Below are 20,185 nucleotides of genomic sequence, written 5' to 3' on the forward strand. Positions count from 1 at the left end.
TTTCTGTTTGATATTGAAATCCGCAGTCGTAGGATTATGATAATTCCTATTATAGGATTATGAAAATTCCAATTACGTATGGGTGTGATCATGTTAACTAATAACTTTAGGATGATGATTTACAGACCTATATGTGCATGTATGGACCAGTTAGCCATATTATAAATATTGTGTAATGTAATTGGGCCTGAGTTATGAAATATTTGCAATGCTGGATTTGGGCTAGGATATAGTATGATCAAAAGATTTGTGAGATAAAATAATATGGACTTCTATTCCTGTGATCCAATTTGATGCGATTGAATTTAGTGATTCAGGCTTACTACCGGCCTTGGGGCCTTATGCTTATCTAGGCCCTAGTGCCGGTTCTGCCTACGATTTCGGGTGATGATAAAATTATTATTGTTTTTTCTTATTTTTGTAATTATAATTAATTATCTGAGATTTCATTATTTAGTTGATTATTGCATTTATTTATTAGATGAATGGTTAAGGTTGTATGATATATTTGTTAGATGAATGGTTAAGCTTGTTTCATTAAATTGTTTATTTATTTACTTATTATTTGGGAGAGTGTAATTAATTAGTTGTAGGTTATTTATTTATTTATTGAAAGGAAATGTAATTAATTAGTTGTAGGATTATTTTTTCAGGATGTAATTCTTTTTTCCTCTCATTTCTTTGTATGTTTAATTATTTGTTGTGGTTGTTTAGTTTATTTTTATGTTCATGAGTATACCATATTAATATGAAAAATAATCTTTTGATTTTCAAAATTAAAATGTTTTCAAAAAGATTTTTTTGTAGTAATCAAGCTTAAAAAATCAAAATCAACAATTATTTAAATAAACCAACAACATGGAGGCCGGCGCCATGGTAAAGTGTGGTTGGGTGCCAAACACCTTCTTAAGCCCACACCAAATTTGGTTAAGCAGTTGGGATCTCTGCGAAGAATTCAATCTCTACATGGCAATTGTCTTAGATTTTTATCTGGGTGGCGACTCCTATTTTCGGGGTGGGTCTTGCCCCATTCTACCTTCTTTTGGGTCTTGACATAATGCAAAGACGTTTTCTTAGGCAAGAGCCCACAGAAGTGTTTGCTGGAAGAGAGAGGAAGAAGAAGAGGGTGTTTTGGTGAAAAAAATTCTCTCTCTTTAGACCATTAAGTTCTCTTTGATTTGTTCTTTGAAAGTGCAAAAAATGGATGGAAAGGGTATTGGGTTCGGACCTAAGGCATAAGGGTATAGTAGTGTATTTTAAAAAATAAAAGAATAGAGCAATTAATTTTGATAAAATATAAGGGTACAATTATAATTTTTTCTTTTCATAATATCTCTCTTTATTATTTGTCTTGAAACCATTTTAAATAATAGTTGAAGAGTGAAGGAAACTCCTAAAATCAGTATACTCAACCATTCTAAGAGGAAATTCATGCAAAATGATTATTCAAGCAAACTCTTTTGTCACATGCTCATCAAAATGATAATGCCTAAGGTAGACTTAATCATACCAACTATTTTTTTTTTTCACTAATTAAAACATTTTGCCTCATATCCTTTGTATTTTGAAAGTTCTTCCTAGAATATCTTTTTAAATGTTGATTCAAATGTGAAGTCCTATGTTTACTTTCTCCTACTAAAAATTTTAAATAATAATTGCATTAAGCTTTCTCTTTCTCCTCAACCATCTTTCTCATAAAATCATTCCAAACATCTAATGTTAATTTTTTATCTACTGATTTCAACAACTTCACAAGCAGGTGTATTACTACTATGAACCAAACCAATGAAAAATAGTTTTTTTTTTTAAATGAAGATAATTCTAATTATTGAAAAAAAAAAGAAAATTATTTGAAAAATTATTAAAGTCGATGCACCTAGACGTACGGGTTGTAGTGCAATTAGCACCGCAAGCTGAGCATGTAGAAAGAGCTATCGGGTTTGATTTTCACTACACACATATGCAGAGAGGGGCTTTAACTGTGATTAAACCCAACCTGGATTAGTTGGTCTTTGATAATAGAATCTAGATAATGTATACAAAAAAAAAGAAAAGTAGATGCACCCATAGACCGATTCTAACCAAGTCTAATCCTAAAATCAATTAATAAATTCAACCATAGTTAAGTCACAACAAATTACTAATTTGTGCAAGTTGGATCCAATCTTCAAACATAATAAATGTAGATTTCGGAAGCATCAGGGGATCATTATACCATTACTGTTGACTATCCTAATTTAGAGATCAAGATGAGCACAGGTTCTTCTGTAACCTCAATCAGTAGGAGGTGTTCAAATTAGCAATTTTCATCTATCTCAGTTGTGGGACCACCTCCGCAGACTACGCCAATGGCGGCAGCCACTGCTCCTTACTCGGCTGCTCGCGCGTCGAATCCCTCGCTCACGCGAAGAGCAGCGCATACTGGATTTTCTGCAGTGTAGTAACATGCGTAAGATCATATAGATTTATCATTTATAATCCTTCTTCTATATGGAAATCCAAGTAACATCAGGTTTGGATTTCCATGTAGAGTAAGGAAAGATGAGTGTGTCTATAAATAACATTCTATATTCAATTGAGCCACATGTTTTCTGCCGCCGCCATGAATCCCATCATCCCTGTTTGGCGGTACAATTTCTTTGACGAACTGAAATGTATCGACTCCCTTCTTCATTTCCATAGAGTTGTTTCTGTGGACACTGAATTTCCAGGCTTTCTCATCGATACTCCAAGACATGCCAATGAGTTTCTAACCTACTCTAATTTGAAGAATAATGTGGACGCAACAACACTTATTCAATTGGGCCTCACCTTATCTGACGAAAACGGCAATATCGCCGGTTGCTGGGAATTCAATTTCTCTTTTGATGCTCAAACAGAGGTATGTACGGATGATTCTTTGGAATTTCTGAAAGACCATGGTATTGATTTCGACAAGTTGAAGAACGAGGGAATTGATATTCGTTTCTTTTCTGATGCTTTTGGTCATATTTTAGCCAAACATAGAAATTTGAAATGGATTACTTTCCATGGATTGTATGATATGGCTCACATGCTTACAATGGTTACCAAAAACTCACTGCCTCATTCTTCTCTTGAGTTTACTGAGTTGATTGCAAATGTGTTTGGTGGCTATGTTTTTGATATCAAGTATATTGCGACATTCTGCGATGGTTTATGCAAAGGCGAGTTGGGATTAGAGAAGTTAGCAAAGATACTTAGAGTTAAAAGAGTTGGTGGCGCTCATCAAGCAGGATCTGATAGTTTATTAAGTGCAACAGTATTTTCTAAGTTGAAGACAGTTTATGGAATTGATGAATCGAGACATGTGGGGTTCTTGTATAGCATTGGCAACCAAATTCGCAAATCAGTACTTCCAAGAGTGGTGTCTCCTTCATTTACGCGCTACTGTCAGCCGACGATTTATCCCATGTTGGTTCCTCCACCGTTTTTTCATCCTTTTGTTTTGCACCCTATTTGTCGAATGTGATGTTTTCATAAACACAATATGTTATCAAGTTAGTCAATAGGTAAACTTAGTGCTCAATGCATAATGGGTAAAGTGTAAACTTAGTAAAATTCAGCTGCTAAGCTTTTCATGAGAAAACAAAGAGAGAAGTTTCCAATCAAAAAAAAAAAAAAAAAAAAAAGCAATTTTCATCTAAGGTGTTGAACTACTATTTTCTGGGGTTGTAAAAATTGGAGTATTGTGGCATGATGGTGGAATTTCGTTGCTACCAACTTCAATTGGTGAGCTTGAGCTATTGTTATTTGAAGATGTCATTTAGAACTTACATTTATACATGTAAATTATTTTATAAATAATATGAATTTCATTAATTTCAAATATATTTTAATAAATAATATAATGCAATATATTTTAAAAAACATATTGTTTTATAATATTTATTAGAAATTCATAATATAGCAACTCCATTGGGGGCCTAGACATCAATTTATTATATAGTGACTCCATGTTGAGAACCTTAAGTAGTTGAAATTGTTTTGCTCTAATTTATTAATTATTGCTTTTATATTGTTGTATCTTTTTTCTTTTCCCTTCTCTCCATTTTCTCTAACTAATTTCATTGAATTTGGATTCAGGCTCATCTCCTTTATGGAAAAATTATAAAAAAATTATGATTACATATTCATGTTATCAAAGACTATAATTTAATTATCAAAAAATCCACAAGCTTAAAAAATTCAACATTAACTTTAAAGTTCTAGAATTTAGCATTAATCATAACGAAGAAGAAGATTTCATATTCATGTTAAATAAAACAAAAATAAGAAAGGATGTAATCTAATATATTGCAGGATATTACATATTCAAGATATAAACATAATAAAATCTCTTTTCATTTTTGGATCAATTATGTATTCAGCAAATATAAAAATTGAAACTTGTCTAGAAAAAAAAATTAAGAATTTTAAAAATTAAAATTCATTAGAACAAACCTGTAGAGGAGAAGACTGACTGAAACTTGCATCAGATATGTAGATTGATAAAGATAATAAAAATTAGAGAAAGGAAGCAAGGGAGGAAGAGGAGAGAAGAACATTCAGATTTCGGGGTTAGATTGTGTAAAAAAGAAGGAAGTGTCAGCTGCTGGCTATGTTTTATTTTTTAGGGTTGCAAATTATTTTGCCATATAATCAGAAAAATGCCCTTCTTAGATTGGATATAGACGGAGTCATGCTAAACTCATATTTGACCTGAACCTAAGTCGGATTTTAATTTTAAGCTCCATGTCCACCAAGCTAATAAATGAAGTAGATTTTATCCGATCCATCTAGGTCGGGTCATGTTGGGTCTCCATCAGTCGGGTCATTTGAGCATCCCTACTTGAACCTAGTGAGAGTTTCCATGCTTTTGAAGCATTTCCTCCATCTCTAATTTTCTTTCTATTGGACTATTGAGTTTTCTTTCCAAATGTTTAACCTTTATTTTTTTAGATTTTGAACAAATATGCTCACATCCTTCTTAAGTTTTGAGTATGAAACTAATCTCACTCAGAGGTTTATGATTACACTTTTCAATAAGTGCTTTCACTATGAATCAAACTCATAATCTAGTGGAAATCATCTATTGAATTCAAATGTAACTTACTACTTAAGTTACTCCTTATGGGTTGTTTAGCCTTTATTTAAGACCCACACTTGTTGAATCCATTTTATAAATTTGGGTTTAAGCTTTATATTTAAGAAATAGGCCTTTAGACAAATGTCAGATTCAAGGTTCCACTTTTAATTAAATGTCATAAAAGAATACTTATTAAGATAATAAGAAATATGGTAAAAAAAATTCAATAATACCAAAACTGATACTGTAAGAGAAATGGGAAGCACTAAAAGAAAGGAAATGCTGGAAACACTAAAAAAAAGAAAAACTGAAATAAAAAGGAAACGTTGGAAAGAAAGGGAACACAAAAAAAAAAAAAAAAAAAAAAAAAAAAAACAATAACAAAGAAAACACAATGAAACACGAAATTTATAAGAGCAAATTACTATACAATTTATGTAATTTAACCACGACAATGACAACCAGAAACGCTACTGACGACTAGCGACTGCGATAACAGCAACAATAATATATATATATTATATTAACAAATGGATGCGCTCCTACTGAAGACAGGTATTTAGTAGAGGACTCAGCCCAAATAGTTAGAAAAAACCAAAACATAATTTTACTTAATTATAGGTGATAAATTAAAATATATTTTTTTAAAAAACATTTACATCAAAAATTTATTATTTTTATTTTTTTTGGGACTGCCCCCTTGGCCCTGGCCTGTGTCCCCCCCCCCCCCCCCCCCCCGGGGAGGTATTAACCACCGCACAAAAAAAGAAGAGACAATGCATCACCCGTCAAAAATACCACTCCTAACACAATTGGGAATTTTGCCTTGAGATTTAAGAGAGTTAATGAAATCTATATGGCTCGTCATCGCCTTGACTTGCCATATATATAGTATGTGCGAAGGCATAACTTTCCCACTAGAAATGTAATACGTATGTTGTAATAGGGAATGAAACATAAAATTACAATAAATTAATTTCATAAAGTGATAAAATCACAGAAGATGCATAAAATTTGAACAAAAATCGGGTAAAACAAGTTAAATTACCTCCGCACTTCGTAGCGGATTTGTTATTATATTTTTTAATTTATTCAAAATAATTAATATATATATATATATATATATATATATATATATATATATATATATATATATATATGTATATATATACTTAAAGTGTATTTTTATTATTATAAACTTCATTTTGTAAATACATACAATATCATTTAAAAAATTATGATAAGGAATGCTAATTGGCTAGCTATTTTCAAATATAATATGTCTTTTAGGTTTCTCTCTTATTTTTTACTGCGTGCGTGATTTTATCCAATAATATTTTACAATATATTTTTTGTCCTATGAAAAATATTTATTAAGAATGGACTAAGCTTACCAAAATCGTTATAATTAAATAATGCTCGGTCAAAGATTTGTTTAATTTTGTAATTAATGCTCAAGATCCTCGCTTAGCATTTATAATCAGGATTCCTTTTTGACATTAATATCTTCGGTTAAAATGGAAAAATCATCTTATAAATGCTTGTTATTATCCCATTGTAGCAATTTCTGAGTATGCAAATTCTACTTCTATCATGTCCTAATAACAATTATTAGTAGAAAACAAACCTTAAAAAATTTAAATATGTTTGTAAATTAAAATTTTAAAACTTTTATAGTTCCCATATTGCACTCTCAATTTTTTTATAAAAAAAAAGGGTAAACTTAATGTTAAGGTTTTTTTATTTTTATTTTAACATCTTTCCATTTTATTCTTATACATTTAAATTTTCTGAATTTTAACTATTAAACAAAATCTTTTAAATAATTTATAAATTATTTATCACATATTTCTCACCACAACTACAAGCGAGACTTCCATTTCGTAAAAGAAAAAAGAATAAAATAGCTCAAAACACAAGTGGGCCCTGTTAAATGATATTATTGTACAACTAAGCATCTTCTCCATCTATCTTTTGAACTTATCTCTTACAGTTCTCTGCGTTTCTCTGTTTCTCATCTGCCTCTCTCGCTTTCTTTCCTTCTTAAAAACTAGGGTTTTTGACAACAAATCGAAAGATAAAACTTAGTGGCTTATATATTTTTTTTGTAAATCTATATTTTTATTTTCTCTCACCTAATTTCTACTACTTGATCCATTGATTTTTTCATTGGCAACTTGTTTCAGAGCCCAAATTCTATTAATTTCTAATTTCCCTTCAAAAGAGACAGATATTAGTTTGGTTCTAAAGAGATTAACAAATCCTGGCTTTAGGATTTCATCGATTTGGCGAGCGATTTCACAACCTCCGATTTGATTTTTTTTTTTTAAACTTATTTTTTTCCTAATTTTGCTTAAACTGTAGTGAATGCCTGAACCGGTTTGCCGGTTTTCACCCGGTTCCCTTTGGTTTGTTTACTTCCCAGCTTGACTATTCAACTCGGACCGGACTATTTTCGGTTTTCAGTTAATCCGATCGAACTGGCCGGTCCGGTTTTCAAAATTATGATAATAACAATAATAATAATACTAATAATAATAATAATAATAATAAATTGTTTAATACCAGGAGTAAGTATGAGTTGGATCCAACCTATTTTATGAATTAATTGATAATTCATCATATTATTGAACAAATTTTCAAAAAGATTCCCCTTGTATGCATCACATTTACACAATTAATACATAAATTTGCTCTTGTATTTTTCGAAAAACAATTTATATTAATCTTAATTTTTATCAATTGAATATTTTAATTTATAAAATTAAACTTATTAAATATTTTATTTTATATACTGAACACTCTAACTTATAAAATTAAATTTATTAAACACCTATTAGATAATTAAAAAATATATAAATTATTGTTGTAAAATTTATATTTACCACATATCAAATCAACATTTTACATACAAAAGTTAAAAACTTTAAAATTTGTTATTTTTAGTATAAGAAAATATAAGATTACTACAAAAAGTAAAATTTAGGACGCCACAAAATATTTTTTTTTTATTAAAGTCCAGGTCACACATTTAAGCATGGTTATGGTTCGGTTTTAAATTGAAATAAATTGTGGTCAATATTTCTTAATTTTAAATCAGAACCAAATCGTGTGCACGCTGTTTGATCATAGTTTCTCATTTTTAGGAATTTAATTGAAGCTGTTTGTAATTTGGAATTAAAAAAAAAGAGATATAATTAGGTTTAGAACTAAAAGTCCTTTTTTTTTTCGTCAATCTCAACTTACAGAAATCAAAGGAACTCCCAAATTTTTTTTAAATTTTTTTAAATTTTGTTAATAATTTCAGTAAAATTTTCAACTTTTTATTAAATTCTTTTTTTCCTTTTCATTAGTACTACTTATTTTTTCATTATTATTCATGCTAGAAAATTAAAAAAGAAATTGAAAAACATTAAAAAAAATGAAAAGCCTCTGGTCAGATTTTAAAACTATCCCAGTCTCCCAGAGCGGTTTAGTTTAGTTTAGCCCCTAGCATCCGTTTGTTTTGTTTTAATATTTTTTGCATGATTAAACCTGTCTCATAAATCAACACATCCAAAGTCAAGAAAAATAGTGGCAAGTCATCATTATACATTAATCATTTTCCTAGCTTGTGAAATTATAAAACACAAACAAACGCCTGATGTATGATTTGACTCTAAATTTTGACAATTTTGCGGGAGTTTAATTATGACTCTACATTTTTATATTTTAGTAATAACTATATACCCGTTTTCACATTTTAGTAATAACTATGTCTTTTTTTGCTAAAAATGGAAATCTTTGCAAGGGTTTCAATCATGATCCTATTGATAAATATATTAGGAAACTGACGTGTATTAGGAAGTCTAGTTGTAGCTTCCCGATAGAAAAAGGATCTGAACCGAGCAAGCTAAGGTCCAAACAGCACAAGAGGCCGAGCAACTAGTCAAGCCCGAACAATATCTAATCTCATTTAAATAAGTATAACGCTCAATATAACATTCATTCAAATAGAGTAATTAAAAGTCATTAGATTGCCGAGATTCTTATTCGGCATTCATTACTAAGATTCTTACCATAAAGGTTATCTGGTCAGTTGTAGTCTAAATTGTACTATAAATAAGTGTATAAGAACATGGAAAAGATCATCTGATTTTTAGATTAACAATAGCAAACTTATTTTTTGAGCATTTTCTCAGTTTACTTTCATCACTTCCTATTCAGTGTACATTTCTATACCCTAAACCTAATAGCAACTGTATATAAATTCTCTGTTTTTCTTCCATATTGATATGTGAATATATTAGAGTCTTCATGGTATCAGAACCATAAGAGGTTTCAATACCCAACCTGAATTTCATTTTGTGTTTATGTTTTTTGCAATGGCTTTTGTACCTGCATCCTCTACACCCAATGTTTCACAGTAAATCACCATTAAACTTACTCCTAATAATTTTCTTTGATGCAAGATGCAAATTCTTTCATGCTTCGCGGTTATGATCTTTCACATCATGTTGATGGTAGCAAACCCATACCTCCTAAGGTTCTTGCAAATAATGAACGTAATCTAGCGTATCCCTCTTGGGAACAAAAAGAACTAGTTTTAGTTTGGCTTACATCCTTGGTGACTGAAGGAGTCCTTTCTCAATTGGTAGGCGTTTCATTTGCTCACAAAGCATGGCAGCGTCTCACCATTACATATGTAGTTGGTTTGTGTTTGTAGATTTGCGAATTAAAATCTGAGTTATCTCATTTGAGTAGAGGTAATGACTCCATACTTGTTTATATTCAAAAAGTTAAGATTATTGCAGATCAACTTACGGCTATGCAATATGTTGGGTCCAAAGAAGATCTTGTTGATTATGTTCTTGATGGTCTTGGTGTTGTCTATCGACCATTGAAACGATCAATTAAAGCACGTTAGATTCCCATTAAGTTGATGATTTGTATGGCATGTTACTTATGGAAGAATGCTAGCTTGAATTGGTAGACACTATTCCTACTATTCCTCCCACTACCAATTATTCTTCACAAAAAAATCAGCCTTTTATGAGAGCTCATGGCCAAGGACGTGGCTCATAAGGATGTGGACATGGAGGTTCCTCTTCTCGTAGTGATACTTCAACATGTGTGACTTCTAATTCATTTGGGCATATTGATTATTCAACTTATGTTTCTCATGATTGCAACAGTGAGGGTCATATTACTCAAGTCTGTCCTACTGCTCCTCGACTTGGTTTTTCTTCTACTTCTTCGACCTGACTGACTTCAAATTATATATCTACTAGCAATGCATCCAACAAGAAGTGGCTTATTGATTCTGGTACTATGCATCATGTAACTGTAAATTTGGAGAATCTTGCTCTTCATAATGAGTACACTAGTATTGAACAGACCACTTTAGGTAATGGAACTCAATCTTCTATCTCTCATATTGGCTCTAGTCTTGCCAACTCAGATACATATTCATTTTGTTTGAATGATATTCTTCACGTTCCTTCAACCTTTAACAATTTACTTTCTTTGACTTCATTTACTAGTACTAATAATGTTTCTATTGGATTCTTTCCTAACTGTTTTGATATTAAGGATTTGGCAACGAGGGCGATTATGTATTAAGGCCCAAGTAAGGATGGTTTATATCCTCTTCCCATTGATGTGATGTCTCGTATTCAAGCCAATGCAGTTTCCTTTTCCACTTGGCATGCATGTTTGGGACATCCCTCAACTCCTGTTTTGCGCAAAGCTCTTCCTCATAATATAGTTTCTGAATTCTTTTTCGTTAATAAGCAGCCAGTTTGTGTAAATTGTGCAACTAGTAAAATGCATAAATTGCCTTTTGTTAATCCTAGTTTTTTGGCTAATCAACCCCTTGAATTAGGTTGTTCAGATTATAGTGACCTGCTCCTGAACTTTCATTTGATAATTATCATTAATATGTCATTTTTTATGCTCATTATTCGAAGTATACATGGATATATTTTTTGCACTATAAGTCTAAAGTTGCTTTTATATTTCATCAATTTCGAACCATTATTGAAAGATTCTTTAGCTGTACGATTAAATCTTTTCATGCTGATTGAGGTGGTGAGTTTCAAGCTCTCACCTAATATTTACGTGAACATGGTATTGTTCAAAGGGTTTCTTGTCCATATATTCCTAAACAAAATGGTTGTGCGGAACATAAACATCGTCTTATTTTTGAAATCGATCACACTTTGCTTAGCAAAGCTTATGTTTTTGTTAAAGTTACAGCTACAGCTCCATTGAAGCTAAAATTGATGCAAGTGTTGTTGACAGTTTTTGGAGAAATTTTGTTAAAGTCATTTAGATTTTTTTTGTACTTTGTTGAAGTCTAGAAGTAGTTGAACTACCTTGCTTTTAGGTAGGTTTGGTGAACAACCTCCCTTGACTTATAGAAGTTTGGTGAACAAACTTCCTTGACTTATGGAAGGTTGGTGAACAAACTTTAGAATAAGTTCAGTATAAATATTTACATTATGCTGTAATGGAAATAATGAGATGTGAATATTTGTTTCTCCACACTTACAAAATCTACAGATTTTCCTTCTCTGCAGAATTTTCCTTCTCTTCCTTAATTTTTTGCTCTTCTAAACCAACAAGTGGTATCAGAGCAATCTTGATCTCGAAGGGTTGTGTGTGTGTTTGAGTGAAAAGCATAGAGAAAACCACCAAATAAACCAGAATTTGTGAAATTTTCTATTTATTTGCTTTTCCTCAAATGGCTTCCAGCAGCATGTATCTTTCACCACCTCATTTTAATGGGGAAAACTACCATGTTTGGGCTGTGAAGATGAGAGCTTACTTCAAGGGGCTTGGATTATGGCAGTATGTGGAGGAAAACAGAGTACCTCCACCTCTTAATCAAAATCCAACCCTTCAGCAGATTAGACAACATGAAGAAGAGGTTGCTAAGGCTCCAAAAGCTCTGTCCTATATCCATGCAGCTGTTGTAGATCCTATCTTCACCAAGATTATGACATGTGAGACAGCACATGAAGCTTGGGAGAAGTTAAAATTTGAGTATCATGGATCTATAAAAACTAGACATATGCAGGTATTTAATTTAAGAAAAGAATTTGAAATGTTGAAAATGAAGGATAATGAAAAGGTGAAAGATTATGTTGATAGAGTTATGAAAATTGTAAACCAAATTCGATTGTTGGGAGAAGAGTTAGAAGAGAAAAGAATTGTAGAGAAAGTTATGGTGACTCTCCCTGAAAAATTTGAAGCCAAGATTTCTTCTCTTGAAGATACTTGGGACATGTCACAAATATCATTGAATGTGCTTTCAAATGCTCTACAAGCTGTAGAACAAAGAAAAGCCTATAGAGAAGAAGAAACCATTGGAGAGAAGGCTCTTGTAGTGACTCAACAACCAAAAATGAAGAAGAATTTCAGAAAAAATTGGAGGAAAGACAGATTTCCACCTTGTCCACATTGTAAAAAAATAAACCTAACTGAGAACTACTGCTGGTTCAGACTTGGAGCTCAATGTAAGGTTTGTAAGCAATTTGGTCACACCGAGAAAGTTTGTTCTACAAACCAGAATCAACAAACACAAGCCCATCATGCACAAGTCACTGAAAATTCTGAAAAGTATGAAGAACAACTATTTGCTGCAAATGAAATTAAAAAATGTGGTGTCTCAATTGAAGCTAAAGAAGCATGGCTTGTTGATAGTGGCTGCACTAACCACATGACACCAAACTCGGTGAATTTCGATAGCTTGGATACAACCTATTCTTCAAAAGTCAGACTTGGAGATGGTAGGCTTGTTGATGCCAAAGGCAAAGGAGATGTGATTGTACAAACTCCTTCAGGTACAAAGCTTGTTTCCGATGTTCTTTACGTACCAGAACTATATCAAAGCTTGTTTTCAGTTGGTCAATTGCTGGATAAGAATTACAGTTTGCTATTTAAAGATAAAACTTGTGAAATAAGTGATCCTTCTGGCTCAAAGTTATTTGCTGTCAAAATGAACCGAAGAAGCTTTCCTCTACATTTAAGAAACTTCGAAGAAGAATCTTGCTTGAGTCATAAAGAAGAATCTAATTTGTGGCACAAGAGACTTGGTCATACCAATCTCAATTCATTAAAATTGCTGCAATCCAAGAAGTTAGTTGCTGATTTGCCATCTGTAGTTGAAGACAGCATTATATGTGAAATATGTCAGTTAGGCAAACTCAGCCAAACACCATTTCCAATTGATCAAGCATGGAGAGCTTCTATGAAACTTGAATTAATACACACTGATGTGTGTGGCCCTATGAGTGTCTCATCTTGCAATGGCAGCAAGTATTTTCTATTATTTATTGATGATTGCACCAGATTCTGCTGGGTATATTTCCTCCAATACAAATATGAAGTTTTCAAAATGTTGAAGTTTAAATCAATGATAGAGAATCAAGCTGGCTCCCCAATCAAGATGTTAAGATCTGATAATGGGGCTGAATTTACATCCAATCAATTCAAGCAATATTTGCAAGAAGCGGGCATTCACCATCAATTAACAATAGCTTACACACCTTAACAAAATGGTGTAAGTGAAAGAAAGAATAGATCTATGAGGAATATGGTGAGATGTCTCTTGTTTGAGAAAAATCTAACCTAAGTTCTTTGGGCTGAAGCCGTAAACACTGCTGTATATCTTTAAAATCGGCTTCCAACCAAAGCTATTGATGGAAAAACTCCTTTCGAAAGCTGGTTTGGAGTTAAACCATCGGTAGGTCATCTCAAAATCTTTGGAAGCTTATGTTATTCATTTATTCGAAATGCAAAAGAGGGAAATTGGATCAACGAGCTGAAAAAGGAATTTTAGTAGGCTACAGCAGTGAATCCAAAGCCTACAGAATTTTGAATCCTGTTACTAAACAGGTGTATGTCAGCAGGAGTGTCATATTCGATGAGAAAGGTGAATGGGATTGGAGTAAAATGGAGCCAGGAAATTCTAAATCAGTTATTGAACAAGATCATTTTCAGCAAGAGCAAGAACTTCCAGTTGACAATGAAGAAGAATCAGATGAAGATGATTATGCAATTAGAGGGACTAGAACCCTAGAGGAAATTTACAGCAGATGTAATGTTGTCTTACTTGAACCAACTCAGGTGGATGAAGCCTTTAAATTGCTTGAGTGGAGAGCTGTCATGGAGGAGGAGTTGAAGATGATTATGAATTTTCATCAAGTGAATCCAACTAAAATACTTTGTGACAACAAATCAGCTATTACTATGGTTAAGAATCCAATCTTCCATAGAAAAACCAAGCATAAAAAAATCAAGTACCATGCAATACGTGAAGCTGAAAAGGAAAATAAAATTCAGGTTGATCATTCCAGTTCTGAAGACCAAACAGCAGATATTTTCACCAAGGCATTGCCAAAAACCAAGATTTGAATTTCTTAGGAATAGACTTGGTGTTTGTCTCAACTCTTGCATCAAGGAGAAGTGTTAAAGTTACAGCTACAGCTCCATTGAAGCTAAAATTGATGCAAGTGTTGTTGACAGTTTTTGGAGAAATTTTGTTAAAGTCATTTAGATTTTTTTTGTACTTTGTTAGAGTCTAGAAGTAGTTGAACTACCTTGCTTTTAGGTAGGTTTGGTAACAACCTCCCTTGACTTATAGAAATTTGGTGAACAAACTTCCTTGACTTATGGAAGGTTGGTGAACAAACTTTAGAATAAGTTTAGTATAAATATTTACATTATGCTGTAATGGAAATAATGAGATGTCAATATTTGTTTCTCCACACTTACAAAATCTACAGATTTTCCTTCTCTATAGAATTTTCCTTCTCTTCCCTAATTTTCTGCTCTTCTAAACCAACAGTTTTGACCAATCAACCACTTGGCATGCATGTTTGGGACATCCCTCAACTCCTGTTTTGCACAATGCACTTCCTCATAATATATTTTTCCTGAATTCTTTTCATTAATAAGCAGCCAGTTTGTGTAGATTGTGCAACTAGTAAAATGCATAAAATTGCCTTTTGTTAATCCTCGTTTGTTGACCAATCAGCCTCTTGAATTAGTTTGTTCAGATTATAGGGACCTGCTCCTGAACTTTCATTTGATAATTATCATTAACATGTCATTTTTTATGCTCATTATTTGAAGTATACATGGATTTATTTTTTGCATTATAAGTCTGAAGTTGCTTTTATATTTCATCAATTTCAAACCATTATTGAAAAACTCTTCGGCTGTACGATTAAATCTTTTCATGCTGATTGAGGTGGTGAGTTTCAAGCTCTCACCCAATATTTACGTGAACATGGTATTGTTCAAAGGGTTTCTTGCCCATATACTCCTGAACAAAATGGTTGTGCAGAACGTAAACATCGTCCTATTTTTGAAATCGATCACACTTTGCTTAACAAAGCTCATGTTCCTAATCATTTTTGGACTTTTGCCTTTGCAACTGCAGTTGATATTATAAATCGTGTGCCTACTGTTTCTCATCGTAATAAGAGTCCATATGAATGTTTATTTAAGGACAAGCCCGATTATCCTCAGTTGCATGTCTTTGGATGTTTATTCTTTCCTTGGCTTTAACCATATGCTAAAAATAAGCTTGATGCTCGTTCTCGTCCGTGTGTTTTTCTTGGCTGTAGTAAGGTGCATAAGGGTTATTTTTCCTTGATGTCTTTTATAAGAAAGTTTTTGTTTCGCAACTTGTTCTTTTCCATGAACAAGTATTCCGGTTTGCAGATAAATCATTGCAGTCCAATTCCTTATCGAGTTCTATGGATAATTTGCCAGTGGATATTACTTTTCCAACTATGGCATCACCTTCACCTTCTCCTCTACTATGGTCGCAACCTTCTTCCCCTGTTGTGCCCGAGCCTTCTTCTCCTACTTTGTCAACTGCTCCTGCTCCTATCTCAAATGATTTGCCTATTACCTAATCACCAGCACCTGCTTCTACTGAGTTTATATCACCTACCTCCCTGGAAGTTGCACCCCCCCTGCTCTTAAGCCACGATAATTCCACTCATTTCATACTCAACTTGAATCTGTGCTAATATGTTATTCTTAAGGTGCTAAGTCTTGATACGGATCGGATCAAAGAATGAGATATAAGTTCGCCTCTATGGCACCCCACGTTTATAATGAAACGGAAACACCAATAATCGAGATTAAACGCTCTATGGCACCCCACGTTTATAATGAAACGGTAACACCAATAATCGAGCAAAGAACAAGATAAACGCCACAAACAAGTTGATAAGCTTACCTTAATTCTTGATGCAATTAGAGGAAGCAATCTCTCACTATCACTCTAAGCAAAGGAGTACAAGCAAAGCTTAAACAAATGAAGTTTTCAATATCTCAAAAATCGTGTTCTTACATGGAATACAAGATATTTATACTAAAACAAGAAACTAGGGCTTAATGAAGCATAAAACATAAAACGCGTTACTGTAGCGCGTCTGAGTTCCTGTAGCACGTTACTGTAGAAAAGTCAAATTTACTGTAGCAAAGTCAAACTGATTGGCGCGGCACTGTAGCGCTTCTGAGTTCCTGTAGCACTGTAGCGCTTCTGAGTTCCTGTAGCACGTTACTGTAGCAGCGTGCTTTCCTCCACTTAAAGAGCCACCAACAACATTAGAAGCCTAGGAATGCCTTCAAGTTCCTCACAACACTTGTTGAATGCAACATCATGCAGTTCTTGTGTTATTTGGGCTTGAACAAATAATGATATGGCTGCCCCATATCGCTTGGCACGGCTCCTTGTAATCGGTCCAATAGGAAGCACCAATGGATCTCCTTCGTCGTTCACCATGCCTCCTTGTGATCCAGCGACGAGTGATGATGGATCCGTATCATCCCCCCTTTCCTCAAAAAGATTTGTCCTCAAATCTGCATCCATGTCAAAAGGAGACAAATCACTAACGTTAAAGGTAGCGGAAACACCATACTCACCTGGTAAGTCTATCTTGTAGGCATTGTCATTGACGCGTTCCAAGACTTGGAATGGACCATCTCCACGTGCATCTAGTTTAGACTTTCGTTGGCTGGGAAACCTTTCCTTCCGAAGGTGCACCCAAACCCAATCTCCAGGCGCAAACACTAGCTTCCTCCTTCCTTTATTGGCCTTGTCAGCATACTGTTTGTTCCTCTTTTCAATATTTGCTCGAGCCTTCTCATGTAAAGACTTCACCAGTTTAGCTTTCTGTTCACCATCTAAACTAGAGAGCTCATGTAAAGGTAAAGGAATAAGGTCCAAAACAGTTAGTGGGTTAAATCCATAAACAAGTTCAAATGGAGTAAAACCTGAAGTAGAATGTATGCTTCGATTATATGCAAATTCAATAAATGGCAAACAATCCTCCCAAGTTTTTAAATTTTTACCCACTATAGTACGAAGTAAAGTTCCCAAAGTCCTATTCACAACCTCAGTTTGTCCATCAGTTTGTGGATGACAAGTAGTCGAATAAAGTAATTTTGTACCGAGTTTACCCCACAAAACCCGCCAAAAATGTGAAAGGAACTTAGCATCCCTATCAGAAACAATAGTCCGCGGAACTCCATGTAATCGTACCACCTCTCTAAAGAATAATTCAGCAACATGAATAGCATCATCAGTTTTGTGACAAGGAATGAAATGAGCCATTTTGCTGAACCTATCAACTACTACAAATATACTGTCTCTACCATGCCTAGTCTTAGGTAATCCAAGTACAAAATCCATAGATATATCAACCCAAGGTGAGCTAGGAACTGGTAAAGGCATATACAATCCATGAGGCATAGACTTAGATTTGGCCTGTTTACAAGTAAGACAAGAATCACAAACCTTCTCGACATCTTTACGCATATGAGGCCAATAAAAATGTTCATTCAACATGTCATAAGTCTTATGTACCCCAAAATGTCCCATCAATCCCCCACAGTGAGACTCAAGTACAAGCAAATCACGCATAGAGCATTTAGGAACACAAAGTTTACTGCCCCTAAACAAATATCCTTCGTGTCGATAAAATTTATCAAATGCCCCGTGTTCACATGCCAAATATACATTGCCAAAATCAGAGTCAGACTCATACAAATCCTTAACATACTCAAATCCTATCAATTTAGAGCTAACAGTAGTAAGTAAAGTATATCTCCGTGACAATGCATCAGCAACAACGTTATCCTTTCCATGCTTGTATTTAATAACGTAAGGGAATTGTTCAATGAACTCAACCCACTTACCATGTCGCTTGTTGAGCTTACCTTGACCCTTCAAATGTTTTAGGGCTTCATGGTCAGTATGAATGACAAACTCCTTAGGTAGTAAGTAGTGTTGCCATACGCTCAAAGTCCTCACCAAGGCATATAGCTCCTTATCATAGGTCGAGTAATTGAGTTGTGCCCCGTTCAACTTCTCACTGAAATAGGCAATTGGTTTCTTCTCTTGCATCAGTACTCCTCCAATTCCTACACCAGAAGCATCACACTCAATTTCAAAGGTGTTCTCAAAATTAGGTAAAGAAAGTATAGGAGCGGATGTCAACTTCCCTTTAAGCATCTCAAACGCTTTCTGTTGTTCCTCGCCCCACTTGAACCCAACTTCCTTTTTAATTACCTCTGTGAGTGGTGCGGCAATCGAAGAGAAATCTTGTACAAACCGTCGGTAGAAACTTGCCAACCCATGGAAACTTCGCACATCCGAAGCTGATTTCGGCGTCGGCCATTCCTTAATAGCTTTCACTTTCTCCTCATCTACCTCTATACCCTGCGCACTTACAACAAAACCAAGGAACACAAGTCTATCTATACAAAATGTGCATTTCTTAAGCTTAGCATACAATTGTTCAGTTCTCAAAGCTTGTAATACTAGCCTAACATGCCCAACGTGATCATTAAGAGACTTGCTATATACAAGTATATCATCAAAGTACACAACTACAAATTTTCCTAAGAAAGCTCGTAAGACATGGTTCATAAGCCTCATAAACGTACTAGGTGCATTAGATAATCCAAAAGGCATTACTAACCATTCATACAAACCATACTTAGTTTTGAAAGCAGTTTTCCACTCATCACCTAGTTGCATCCGAATTTGATGATAACCGCTCATTAAATCGATCTTTGTAAAGTAAGTAGACCCACACAATTCATCTAACATATCATCAAGTCTAGGAATAGGGTGTCTATACTTTACAGTGATTTTGTTGACCGCCCTACAATCAATGCACATTCGCCATGTACCATCCTTTTTGGGTACTAAAAGTACTGGAACGGCACAAGGACTCATGCTCTCTCGCACCAATCCTTTCTCCATAAGCTCATCAACTTGCCTCTGCAACTCCTTTGTCTCTGTTGGATTGCTTCGATAGGCTGGTCGATTTGGAATGGTGGAACCGGGAATGAAATCAATCTGATGTTCTATCCCTCTCAAAGGTGGTAATCCACTAGGTAGCTCCTCTGGAAAAACATCAGTGAATTCCTGTAACATAGAAACAAACACAGGAGGTAAACCATCAAGATTAGTGTCAGCGTTAGAAAATAAAATTTCCTTGAACCTAAGAAGCAACACGGGTTGCCTCAAGGCTATGGCACACTTAACCTCTCTAGCTCTCGCATAAAAAGTGTGTTTCTTTCTCTCCCCTCGTTGTGTTTCACTCACTTTTGGGCCACCAATCTGTTTGGTATCTTTTGTGGCCTCTTTCTTTTCAACCTCTCTTTTAACACTCTTTAGTTCTCTCGAACTGGAAGCCTCACTCTCATTTTCCCTCAAAGCTGAAGTCTCTCTTTCTCTCTCAAGTATTTTCTTCTGATCGGTGTATACTTCTTGAGGTGATAATGGAACAAGAGTCACCTTCTTCCCCTTATGAACCAAAGAGTATCGGTTAAAGAACCCATCATGTAGTGCCTTTCGATCATATTGCCATGGTCTTCCCAGCAATAGATGGCCTGCCTGCATCGGTACTACATCACATAAAATTTCATCAAATTTACTGTAGCAAAGTCAAACTGATTGGCGCGGCACTGTAGCGCTTCTGAGTTCCTGTAGCACTGTAGCGCTTCTGAGTTCCTGTAGCACGTTACTGTAGCAGCGTGCTTTCCTCCACTTAAAGAGCCACCAACAACATTAGAAGCCTAGGA

General features: G+C 34.2%; 1 protein-coding gene across 1 annotated transcript; it reads left to right on the forward strand.

Annotated features, from left to right (window-relative positions):
• Positions 1-2,602: 2,602 nt before the first annotated feature.
• On the forward strand, positions 2,603-3,490 carry LOC149497712 (putative CCR4-associated factor 1 homolog 8). Its single transcript, XM_089719264.1, has one exon. It carries the CDS (start codon positions 2,603-2,605, stop codon positions 3,488-3,490), a length of 888 nt encoding a protein of 295 aa, XP_089575390.1.
• The last annotated feature ends 16,695 nt before the right edge of the window (positions 3,491-20,185 follow it).

Source organism: Jatropha curcas, chromosome 3, assembly GCF_041381405.1.
Source record: "Jatropha curcas cultivar XTBG-Jc1 chromosome 3, XTBG_Jcur_1.0, whole genome shotgun sequence".
NCBI classification, from domain to species: Eukaryota; Viridiplantae; Streptophyta; class Magnoliopsida; order Malpighiales; family Euphorbiaceae; genus Jatropha; species Jatropha curcas.

Excerpts from the sequence above, each read along its gene's own strand:
- LOC149497712 (XM_089719264.1), top strand. The coding sequence starts at position 2,603 with ATGAATCCCATCATCCCTGTTTGGCGGTACAATTTCTTTGACGAACTG.